The sequence below is a fragment of the Aplysia californica genome, unplaced genomic scaffold (assembly GCF_000002075.1).
Source record: "Aplysia californica isolate F4 #8 unplaced genomic scaffold, AplCal3.0 scaffold00054, whole genome shotgun sequence".
Lineage (NCBI taxonomy): Eukaryota > Metazoa > Mollusca > Gastropoda > Aplysiida > Aplysiidae > Aplysia > Aplysia californica.
Window position 1 is genome coordinate 1011109 of NW_004797324.1, and position 12773 is coordinate 1023881.

Consider the following 12773-nt stretch of genomic DNA (forward strand, 5'->3'; position numbering starts at 1 on the left):
TGTGTGTGTAGGGGGGGGGTTCTGTGGGTGTCTGTGTGTGTGTGTGTGTGTGTGTGTGTGTGTGTGTGTGTGTGCTTGTGTGTGTTTGCAATAAAGATGCTCAAGAATAGAGTAACGCGTGAGACATTATCAAAAAGAGCACATACACATGCCACATCTTCAGGCTCCTCACCTGTCAATGAATGTCGCCAAAAGGGCATGAGAACAGGTCGTGGGTGGTTGGTGGGTGCTCTGGTGTGGATTTCTCCTTCTTTTGTATTCGGTGTCTAAGGCCATTGTTTTCACCAAAAAAAGTACAGGTTGTGCACATATCTCTAATCATTGGTCACACGTAGCATATTTCTGTCAGTGGACCGAGTCAGACTGGAGGATATTAATAATTTCCTTTTATGGACCAAATTTGGAAAGCTGAAAATAAAGAGAAATTCATCTTCAATTTCATGAACGTTACACCTCTCACAAAAGGGTGAATTTGTAAATTTCCACCGATTAAGATTCTTTCCTACCTAGCGGCAATTGTCCTTATCTCTTCTCCTTCTTTTGTGTTTTTTACTCTCTTTTAACGACTCCAAACTTCGCCACCAACAGACGAACCGTGAGCAGTATTATTACAAATTGTATAGGCCTCAACATTCCCTCAAAGTAAATGAGTTCTTCATGAAACTTGTTGTTTTGAGCTTTCAGAAAAAAATGTTTGTTGGCTCGATTATAATAAATATTATGATTTTACATGTGCTGCAATTGTGTTAGATAGATAGATAGATAGATAGATAGATAGATAGATAGATAGATAGATAGATAGGTAGGTAGATAGATAGATCGATAGATAGATAGATAGATAGATAGATAGATAGATAAATAGATATATAGATAGATAGATAGATAGACAGATATTTAGATAAATAAATAGATAGATAGAACCAAATCATCTTAACATTCCTATTCAACAATAATAAAACTATGTTTCCGCACCCGTCACCAGGCATCAACGAGTTCCGAAAAGACATTAAGATGATGATTGGCTTCGAGCCCATGTACTACTGGATCATCACGTGGTCGGTGCTATCGCCCCTCGTTTTAGCAGTAAGTCTGTAAACACCTGTCCCGTCCCCCTTCCAAATCCTCTCTTCTCCCTCTGCTCCTAAAGAATACAACAACAACTACAAATTCAAAATCAAATCAAATAAAGCAACAACGACAAAATAACAAAATAACAAACGTGAGGCAGCGTGGTGAAATCAGGCGCTTGTCAATTTGGGGGCCTATGGAGCTATTGGTACAATCTTAAAGCCTGTTCATTTGCCTTGCTTTTGATGAAAAAAAAATATATTTATCTTGAATACTAGTCAAGATATAATAAGCAATTGAAGGAGGTAGGGTTCGCCTGGTTTCAGAGGTAAAATATGCGAGAAAATGGCCGCCAAAGTTGAATTATTTCCTGAGCTTGAGAGTCTGTGAAAATAGAAAATCTACATCTTTTATGACTGTAATTTTAGTGTAATCAAAATTTTTCAGTGAAAATTCACACTGAAATGTGTTCTTCTCAGGGTATGAAAGGTGTTGAGCCAAAAAACAAAAACTCGATAAAAAATCCCAAAGCTGCGTAAAAATGCCAATTTTTGTACTTTCATTATTTTGACGAGCGCCTGATTTCACCACGCTGCCTTACAAACAAAAACGGTAGCTCCTACAAAATAGAATAAGACAAACCAAGAGTAACAGAAGCAACAATAGCAATACATACAACACTAACAGCAAAGACATTTAAAAACCCCACAACAACAACACAACAACAAGAACAAACACATAATTAGCAACGTCAGCAACACTGATTAATGTATTATATAACAATATCAGCCTCACTAAAGATCAACAAAACAAAATCACAATATCATCATCAACAAACAACAACAACAACAACAACAACAGCAACAGCAACAGCAGCAACAGCAGCAACAGTAACAACAGCAACAACAGCAACAGCAACAACAACAACAACAACAGCAGCAACAGCAACAACAACAACAGCAACAACAGCAACAACAGCAACAGCAACAACAACAACAACAACAACAACAGCAACAGCAACAACAACAACAACAACAACAGCAGCAACAGCAACAAAAGTCAAACTGCCAGAACAACGGCAACAATAACAAACAACGAAAACCTCAAAGCCTGCAACGCATTATAACAATAACTGCAATAACAACGGCAACATCAACAACAACATCATCATCATCATCATCATCATCATCATCATCATCATCATCATCATCATCATCATCATCATCATCATCATCATCATCAACAACAATAACACCACCACCACCAACAACAACAACAACATCTTCTTAGCTTTATCGATGGGTCAGCGTTGCTTTTCAGACCTTTCTGTAATAAAACACTCTGCCAAAGTAGGTTGAGGCTAGTCTCTTAAATGATCAAAATTGTGCTAATCGAGGCGTAAAACAACACCTAGAATTGACGTTTTACCTCTCTCGTCCACAGTTCATCTTCGTCATGATGATATACCAGCAAGTCAAGAGCGAGTCCAAATTACCTCCGTGGGCCGAGGCCATAGGACGTATCATCGAACTCGTGCCTATCGTGGCCATGTTGGTCGTGGGCGGAGTGCAGGCTTACAGATATGGATGGGTAATTCTATCGCCACCTCAAGTTAAAAAAAAAATCTTTCTTTCTTTCTTTCTTTCGTATAATGTGACATCCTGACTACTAGATCTAGAGACAGATCTCAGACGGATGGGGCACAGATGGCTAGAGATAGAGAAGATCGCGCAGAAGCGAGACAAGTAGAGGGCAGGAGATATTCGGAGACGTCTCCGGCGAACACCCAGGAGCTATCCAGAAACGCACTCCCGCACACAGATACACTGCTTTGGGGGTCAAACTGCGTATCAATTGCTGCAGATCACACATATAACCACTAAAACATTCGGAAATCTTTTTTTTTTCAATAAAATTATAAATTTAACTGCAACAAATCAAATTATGGGTTAAACTTCTACCCCCCCCCCACCCCCAAGATTTTTAAAACTTAGTCTAGAGGCGAAAAGCATAATTTTGACTGGTCTATTTCTGTCGGAGCTGTCTACGAATAGATACTACGCAAGTAGTCTATACCCAATAACAGGGCGGGACAGGCAGAGAGAGAGAGAGAGAGAGAGAGAGAGAGAGAGAGAGAGAGAGAGAGAGAGTACTAATGATCTGACTTTTTGGGAAGATACACACGATTCCAATACAGATTTCAGCTGCAAAACGTATATCGTCATCTACTAAGATGTTGAGCCACTAACAGGCAAAACATAACTGAAGTAGATGTATTCTACTAACTTCTCTGACACAGAATATTACACACACTGTCATTATAACAAAATCTCTCTTTCTCTTTCATTCTCTCTCTATCTCTCTCTCTCCATCTCTCTCTCTCTCTCTCTCTCTCTCTCTCTCTCTCTCTCTCTCTCTCTCTCACTGTGTGTGTGTGTCCAAATCAGCAGCCGTCTCTTCCCTTTGTGTTTTGGTGTCCAGGCGTATTATTATTTCTATCGTGTATCTCTGCTTCAATATCCCCTCATTTTTCGATATCGAATCTCTCCAAAATTTTGAGACGTACGTCGTTTTTCCTCTACTGCATCTGTGTGGAAGTTATTGTTTGTTTTAGTAGAGGTTTTACGGCATAAGGTCATATGAGCGTCAGAAGATTAGAGGTGTTACAAGAGTGTAACAAACATAAAAATGAAGGAAGGGAGATAAGGACGATAGATGTTTGATAGGAAAGAAGAAGCAAACCACCCCAGAGCACCCGCCAACCATCCACTTAGTTGAAGCTAGAGAATAAGTCTCTTTCCTCGATATTGTCATCTCTGCATAATTTCGATGCTCCATTCCTCGCTGACACGTCCCTTTACAATGTTATATTATTATATCTGATTTCAGCCTAACATGATAAGACGCCACAAATCGTGGGGCCCGGCTCTGCCAGAGGACCGTATCGGAGACGACCGATACACCATACGAGTTTGGAACAAGAACACGTCCTCTCTGTCCGAGGATGACGTGAAGGTCCATGAAATGTTGCCGCCGTATAGCATTAGCAAGGACGCCACTGCTCCAGACTACAGGAATGGTCTCGGGGTAGTGAATCATGGTTATTGCGATACAGACAACTCATCAGTCTGATGGGTCATTGTGTGGCGTTTCCCACCGATATGAATAAATGTCATTGGGACGGCCGTAAAACAATACTTTGGTCAAATGGGTCGTCTATGACAGACAGATATAGAAATTCATTGGTACCAAACTCAGTGAAGTTACGGGACACACAGTGCTACAAATGAAACAGAGAGAGAGGGAGAAAGAGAGATAGAGGGAGAGAGAGAGAGAGAGAGAGAGAGAGAGAGAGAGAGAGAGAGAGAGAGAGAATGTTTTACGGAGCGGGTTGTCCCAGCACGTGAGACATGTATTTACTTGGCCTAATGTCCTGTCTTGTTGTGCGTTTGCATGAGTGCACCTTTTAAGTCTAACTTTTGTAACGTCTATGGCCATTGTTAATGACCAAGACATATTTCTCCCGGTGAGAAGAATAAAGATTGTCATTGTCATTGTCATTGTCATTAAAAACAACGCTTTGGTGTAATGGTCAGTGTGGTAATGTTACACACACATTATCGGTCTGATGGGCCTTTGTGTGACCGGCGTAGCAGACAACATATCGGCATGAAAAGTCATTGTGACTGATTTAGAAACAACACATTGGTTTAAGGTGTCAGTTTGATGGTGCTGCACACAACACATTGGTCGAGATGACCATTCACAGACAAACATCTCGGTCTCAAGGGTCAGTCATTGAGACGGTGTTACAGACAAAACATCAGTATAAAGGATTTGGTTTGGCTTGATTCCGTTTGGATTGTTTGTTTGTTTGGTTGGTTTGGCTTTTGATTTGTTTGTTTGTTTGTTTTGCTGCGTCATTAGGTTGGAGTTATCCCAAACACACCGGTTTGTTTGGTGGTATTGTTATGTTTTGTTGGTTTCGTATTCTTGTTTTGTTTTGTTTTTTTCAGTTTTGCTTTTATTTTATTTTCTAATATTTTGATTTGTTTAGCTTTAATTTTTTCTCGCGTCTCGTATTTATCTGCAACACACCGGTCTAGTTGGTGACATTGTTTTGTTTTACTCTTGTTATGGTTTTGTTTCTCGTCGAACGTCTTTCTTGATGGATCTGCACACAACACCGCATAATAAATTTGTTGGTTGGATTTTGTTTTAGTTTATGTTTACTATTGTATATTCCGACGAGATTCGGAATAGGAACCAGGAATTTTGTGGTTGTGTAAAGTTTACTAGACTGCGGCAGGCCCGCGGACTTGTTGATGATGGTGGACGATGTTGTAACGATGACTGCTAATCTTTGATGTTTTTGTAACACCCACATCGACAGAATTTAGATGATTTACGAAGCGGGTCTTTTCGTGACAGCGGTGGTGGGGCTTGCTATTTGTTAGAACTGAATGTTTTGAGGGGAAGAAACGACGCAGTATATTATTATCAATTATACGATCCTGGGTAGATTTCTTCTTTTTGTTTCGAGTTCAAGATTACTTTTGTTGACTTTGCTGCTGCTACTGCTGTTGATGCTGTTGATGCTATTGTTGCTACTGTTGCTGTCGCTGCTGTCGCTGCTGTCGCTGCTGTCGCTGCTGTCGCTGCTGCTGTTGGTATTGTGGTTTTTGGCCGGCGACGCAGCAGGTACTAGTGATGGTTTTCCTGCTTTTTAAAAAATAAATAAATACCTAAATGGATATAGGGCTTAATATTTTGTTGACGCTACTGTTGGTGTGCGCACCATTAGAGTAGTTGGTATCATGTCAGACTATGGAGCGAATATCTATGGTTCGACCCCCAACAGATCATTCTGGACGAGGGTTGTTTTGTAGAGTTTCAAGGCTCTCCGCCAATTTTGGCTCGGTCCTACCAGAGATCGACGATATATTCGGAGGTTCCGCCTCCTAAATGACCTCACAGTATTGAGAGGCATGTTATGCCTATGCATTATCATTTCAAGAAAAAAATTACTGTTTGTGACCTTGGAAATCTGTTCTAATTTTCTTTAGATTTTGAAAAAAAAGCTCTCCTCCACTCATTAAGATTTCCTAAAGTGTAGACTGCGCTGCACTTCCTTTAAACTTTAGGTCTGTCTATATAACTTGTTGTTTTGTTTTTGGATATGCAAACCAACTTCTTCATTGAGCTACAGCATGTGTTTCTATCAATGCTCATAATATACGTGTTTATTTGTTCATACGTGATTATGTGTTTTTTTCCCGCTACGCTCAGTGACATTAAAAAAAGATGTCCTATAAATGCCTTTGGTGGTACTTGTAAGATGGCGAGGGCAGAGGGTGATATTATTAACTTCATTTTTTTATGTCGTCCATGAGGCAAGGTAGTCGCAGGAGTAATATTGGTTTATTGAAGTGGCTTTGATATAACAAAATACACTATAGCAGATAGCATTCATATAGCACATCTATATTTATATTTTATAGTGAATGAAGTGTCGTAATGGTTGCGTTATGGTTATAAATAAGGGGTCTTCAGAAGAGGGGAAGCAAATAGAAAAGTGAATCTCCTCAATGCTCAGTAGATAGACGATTACTATTGGGGTATCTCCAGATCTTTATTACTTTTGAGCGTATCTACAGAAATATAAAAAAGTAAGTTTTTCGAAAACCTAGTAAGGAGAAGAAACAGGAAAAAATGGGACTGGATTGTTTTAGACCACAGCTTAAGTGAGTATGTCCTTATTGTCCGTGAATTTGAGACAAGCTCGAAAAAAATACTCACATTTTGATCTTGTGAAATTGTTACTGTTTATCACAAACATCATATAGATTGATTAGACGATCCATGTATTTATTTTCAACTTTGTTGCGATCCTGAACCTCCTCTGACATTCTTCTTTCTTTCTTCCCCTCCTCCACCTCCTCTTCCACTTATTCTTTTCCTCCTCCTCCTCCTCCTCATCCACCTCTCCCCTCCTCTTCTTTGCTCTCTTTCCCTCCTCCTCGTCCTTCTAGTCATTCGTCCCCGTCCTCTTCCCCTTTCCCTTTCTCCAGCTTTAACACGTCATAATATTATGTTTAGTTATGACGGTACAAAAAGCCTTTTTACTAAACGCAGCAAAATTTTCAAGTGTACTTTAAACACGTGGAACGTATATTATATTCGAATGAAAATGTAAAAGTTGTTATCAAAGATTGTAAACTTGATTTCCCTGTAAAAGTTGGCTTCTCGTTGTTAACTCACTGGATCTTATGTTACGTTGTTTGTTTGATCACACTTTTCTTTTTTCGTATATATCTTGCTCCACTTTTTTAACGAAACCTGACAATGCTCAAAAGTTACTCATTACATTTATTGTATGATTACTGTTTAAGAACAAATGTTTTACTTTCTGCTACTATGTACATGAGGCTGATTTTCGCAATATTTTATAAAGACACAGAGAGGGTTACAAAATGATATGTTTGTTTGCGTCTTTTATGCACGTTTAGTCATCTAATTTTTAAGGTACTATTTTTTTTTCTTTAAAAAAATGGGGGCGGGGTGTCCTGTATTGCTATACGATGTGCAATACGACGCTTTGCTGTACTTCGGAATACGTTGAGTATACCATTATCTACTTTTCATGTAGGTGTTTTTAGGCCCCATCGACACAATTTAGATCAATTAGGAGGCGGGCTTCGAGCCTACCTGTCAGGGCAAAAAAGACGGAGATACTAGACAAAAATTCTCCCCAGTAGGGAGGAAAAAAGACTCCTCTGGTTTCTTTCATGGGACAGCAAAGTAACTTATTGATACCCTGCAGGCCCTGGATAATTTTTGTTAGTTTATGTTGAGACTTTATTGCAACTTTGCTTTTAGTGTTTAAAAAAAGTTTTAGTCATGTTTTACAGCATTTGCAACACAATTAGGTCAAATAAGTGACAAAAATTAGAAATGTTGCAAGGAAGTAAGAAACACAAAACGAAGGAGGAGAGATATACATAGACGATTGATGGAGGATTGGAAAGAAGAAGCAAACCTCACCAGAGCACCTTCCAACCTCGTTTATGACCCCCCCCCCCCCAACCATTGAGCTCTGTGCAGCGTGCTAGTAGACTGTGTCGAGAAGCACCTATGTACAATTCCTTAATTGGTCATTGAGACATGTTACCCTGGCGCAAAAGTTCTGTCACACCCACCTTAAAGGTACAATAACTCGTTTACTATTCAACATAGCTGGAGAAATTTGGTACTCGTGATCTTTATTCATTTTCTGCCAACATGACATGACAAGAATTGACATATTTCTTTCTTAATTCAAGGGAGATAATTTTATGCACACTGACCTTTGCAAAATCCATATCAAAGTTTGCTCAGTAAGGCGTGTGGCCTCTTCCAGCTTGAATTACTGATACACAACATCTGTTCGTAGACTGAATTAATATCCATATGGTGGTCTGAAGAATCCCCTGCCATTCCTTGTGAAGTGCAGTCTTCTGTTCCTGACGAGTTTATACGGAGTGCCGTCTGTTTCTAATCCTCCAGTTAATGCCATCTTACAGATGTTCTGTGAGTTAAGGCTTGTTGGTCTTGCAGGTCAGTCCAGAACAAGGATCTGATGAGATTGGAAACAAGTTTTCACTGATCGTAGTCATTTGTGGTCGGGCGTTGTCTTATTAGCACGTTCCATCATCCGTGCCAAGTAGGGTAGTCACAGTGACGAAGACTTTCGTCACAATACCGTCGTCCTTTGAGGTTGCTTTAAAAAGTAACCAAATGTGTACGATAAAGAGCAGAGATTCCACCCCATACCATCACATTTCAGCCACCGATTCGGGCCTCTTGGGGGACGTTGGATTTGGGAAATCATTATCCTTTTCTTTTAAACTCTTTTTCTCTTCCATGCATGCGATGAAAAAAACCCTTAACCATTGCTTAAAAGAACACTTTACCAACTTTAGTTTTATCGCCAAAGTTGTTGTGTCAAAATTTGGCGATTTGTTCGATGAAACAGGGTTAGAATGGCTCCAGGCAAAGGGCGATAATCACGTAATCCACGATCTTATTAATATCTAATAAAGGTGTTTTAAGATAGTACGAAGTACCTGACAGTCTATGCACTTAGTTGGAACAGGTTTCGCACTTGGGTGTTGACAATAACCCAATTCTGACGTAGAGTAGTCGCCCTTGGTTGGCCTCGCCTAGGCTTGTCTTGGACAGTTCTTGTGGTGTTAAAACGTTTGTTCCAACTTTAGATGGTTCTTCTGCACACATTTACGTGTCTTGCAACAGCAGAAAGCGCAATTAAAGAATTTATCATACACACAGCCCCTTTTTCTGAATTTATCAGTTTTTTATTTGAAAAAAAAAACAGGTGAAAAAAGTACCCAACTGTTAAAACCTACGGAATACCATAGTGTGAAAGGTGTGTTAACACATTGTCTACGTGATTCAAAACGAATGTTGTGTGTAGGAAGCGTTGATTTCAACGTAGACCTAGAGAAAGCAACAGCAACACTTTGTCCACGCCCTACTTTCGGTTAATGATTTCTTTCAGCTGCTCTTGCACAAGGAGTCACATACGTCACAAAAGTCGTACTTTTAATGTTTACTGCAATTCTTATGCTGTGCCAAAATCGTAATACAATGAGTGTGACAGAACTTTTGCAACTCAGTTTTTTAAAGAGAAATCAGGGGCTTGTCAAAGTAGAGAAATCGAAGATAACGGCAATGTTCTTCAGGTTTGGCAATTTTTATCGAATTTTTGTTTTTTGGATCGTCGTCTTTTATGTCAATTTAAAACACATTCCTGTGTGAGTTTTACTGAACAATTACGTACAAAATATGTGATTTTTCAGTTTTCAAGGCCTCTCAAGTTATTGAAGTTACCAAAATTTGTCGGCCATAATTTTCTTGCTAATTTTATCACTGAAACCAGGAGACCCCCTGCTCCTTCAATCGCAAATATCTTAAGAAAGGCAAATGAAAAAGCTATCAAAGAGTACCAATAACTCCACAAATCCCAAAATTGACGAGCGCCTGATTCCACCACGTCGCGACACATTTAATGTTAACACCGTCGTCTGTGGTATAGTAGTTGGGCCTTTCACCTTCGCTACCAGAAATCCTGAGTTCAATTTCTGTGAAGGTAGAATCTTAATCGAGCATCTTGCTCTTTCCGCTGGGATGTTGCATCCCTCTCAGCACGGGCGGACCCTCTCGAGCAGTGTTGAAGTCCGTCACTGAAGTAATCTAAATTGTGCTGGTAGATCTTGCTTTTTACAAAAAGTCCTTGTTTTTTCTGTCAGTTTTTCTTTTTGGGTTGCTCTGGGTTCACCTGAGGCGAAGAGACTATATAATCAAATAATCACTGCTTCCCTTCCTAATTTTGAAACATTGTCGCAGTCAAATTCCCCCATAGACGTAAACCTCATAAATTAAATGTAAAAAGACGTTCATAATCACCAATGAAGAATAGACTATGCCTAACCTTCAAAACCGTTTCATTGCTACAGAAATAGCCTGTTCGCCCCTATCGGGCTACTCCATAAGCAATCACAAGCTTTGATTAAGTAAGCTTAAAGTGAGGCTGGAAGAGTCAACCAATAGAGTTAAAGGGAACATGTGCATAGCAGTCAGAACTGTTTCATTGTCGCATATACCCTGTTCACCCCTTTCGGGCCACAGTTATAAGCACCCAGACGCGCTGATTAGGTAAGCGAACTATTACACTGGTCGAGTCTACCTCACAGATGTGAGGGGAACTAACTCCAAATAATCCTTTGACTCCTGCTACTACACTGCTTGTACTTGTTTTTTTTCCTCGACTTTTTAACGTCCTATAATCAGATCGTGACCTCGATTATGACACCGGCTCCTGGCCGCGAAAAGCTAGACAAAAAATAGCCAAATGTGAAATAAAAAATTAATAATTGGCATGCTCTACCAAAGTGTTTCGGCTGTCTGGTATAACATGCCATTGTAGTGCTGACATCTCGGCTTCTTTCCTTGGTGTTCGTGTGTTCAAATCTAAAGTTAAATTTAAGGTTAGTTAGAATAAATATTTAATAAAATACTTTCCCGATTATTTTAGCGGTTGAACAAGCATACAACATGAATTCAGGATTTGTTTTCATTCACAACTCAGAGTTGCCGCCTCCAGTGCCAGTAACATTCTTGTGACTTGTGTGAGTGTGATATCTCCAGGCCCTATCTGGTTCCATTTCACTTTGATTACCCTGTCAAACAAGTCAGCCTGCGCCCCTGACCGGCACGCAAAACATTACCTCAAAAGGAGTACTTAACAAATTGAATCATAATCACTTTTTATTGTAGGCATTTTTACGCCCCATCGACACAACTTATATCGTTTAGGAGGTGGGCTAAAGTCCTGCCTGTTACGCCACCCCCGGCTGAGAAGGACTCAACGCCCCATTAGAAAAACTGAGATACTTGTTAAAAATTCTCCCCACTTCTGAATCGAACTAGGGTCTCATGCATGCGAGGGTGAAACGTATAATTTGCTACTTCAGAATTACAAAATATCTGTTCAGTAGAGAGTTTTAAATGATTTGACGTCAAAGATTTTGAATCTCATATAATGTCAAGCTTTTACAAATGCAATTTTTGAATATCTTGATAGCGACCTCAAATAGTCTAACAATATGGATAGAGCTGAGAGAATATTCAGTTTCTGACCTCATGGTCTTAGTAACTCAGAACGTCCAAAAATGTCAGATAGAACATTGTTATTCTGAGGTAGCGAATTGTTACACCTCAGAAGACGGCCAATTCATTACGCCGTTAGAGAATTCGAGAGCAAAAAAAAAATCCCTCAAGTCAAGTAATCGCCCTCTTAAACCCACCAGCACTTAAGACACACATGCACACATGAACAGGCCAAACCAAGTAGCATTTTACGCCATCCGGACTCCCACGCGAAAAAGACGCGTACGCCCTTCAGCCTTCAGTATTGTTATACGGGTGCCCACTACAGCTGGATCGGGCCGGTCGCCAGACTCGGTCGCCTGAAACCGAAAACTAACCTGTTTGTTTTTGAGGCGACCGAGTCGGGCGATCGGCCCGATCAGCCGATCCCATCCGTAGTGGGCACCCGTATTTGACTCTTTGATAGTTCTTTTTGTTTTGTTTTGTTTTGTTTTTTTCGACTCCGGGATTCCTGCTGGAAGCCCCAAAGTGCTAATGCTGTCAAGTGGTGCGTGCCGCGCTTGGCTGCCCCCGCCCCTCCTCTTTTTGTTGTGGAATTTCCCCCTGATTCAAAGTCTAAAGCATTTGTATTATGGTCTGCTTCAAGGAAAAGACCGTACAATCGGTGGTGCTCGATCCTAAGGGAACCGCTGTCGGCAAACAGTCAGTGCTCGGGTTAGGTGGAGGTGGGGATTTTCTTTTTTTAAAGGGGGGGGGGGGTGTTGTTATTCTGTCCATTGCTAGGTAGAAATAAGAAGAAAATTGGTTGTTTAGAGCGATTTTTCTCTTTGTCGTAACAACAAAGGAAGAAAGAGAATAGGTAGATTGAGAGACAGATGGACAGATGCAACAAGGAAGACAGATAGATAGATTGACGACGATAAACAGATAAATGAGTAGAGAGAGTCAAAGAGAGAGAGAGAGAGAGAGAGAGAGAGTGAGAGAGAGAGAGTGAGTGAGAGAGAGAGTGAGTGTGTGTGTGTGTGTGTGTGTGTGTG

General features: G+C 40.2%; 1 protein-coding gene across 1 annotated transcript in view; it reads left to right on the forward strand.

The window, feature by feature from the left end:
- LOC101848498 (sodium-dependent proline transporter) overlaps positions 1-4374 on the forward strand; it is a gene marked incomplete in the record, with an annotated part of 36383 nt that extends 32009 nt beyond the window's left edge. Inside the window, 3 exon segments of the mRNA XM_005092868.3 lie at positions 983-1083; positions 2512-2658; positions 3958-4374. Coding sequence (XP_005092925.2) covers positions 983-1083; positions 2512-2658; positions 3958-4200 — 491 coding nt within the window.
- Between the last annotated feature and the right edge of the window lie 8399 nt (positions 4375-12773).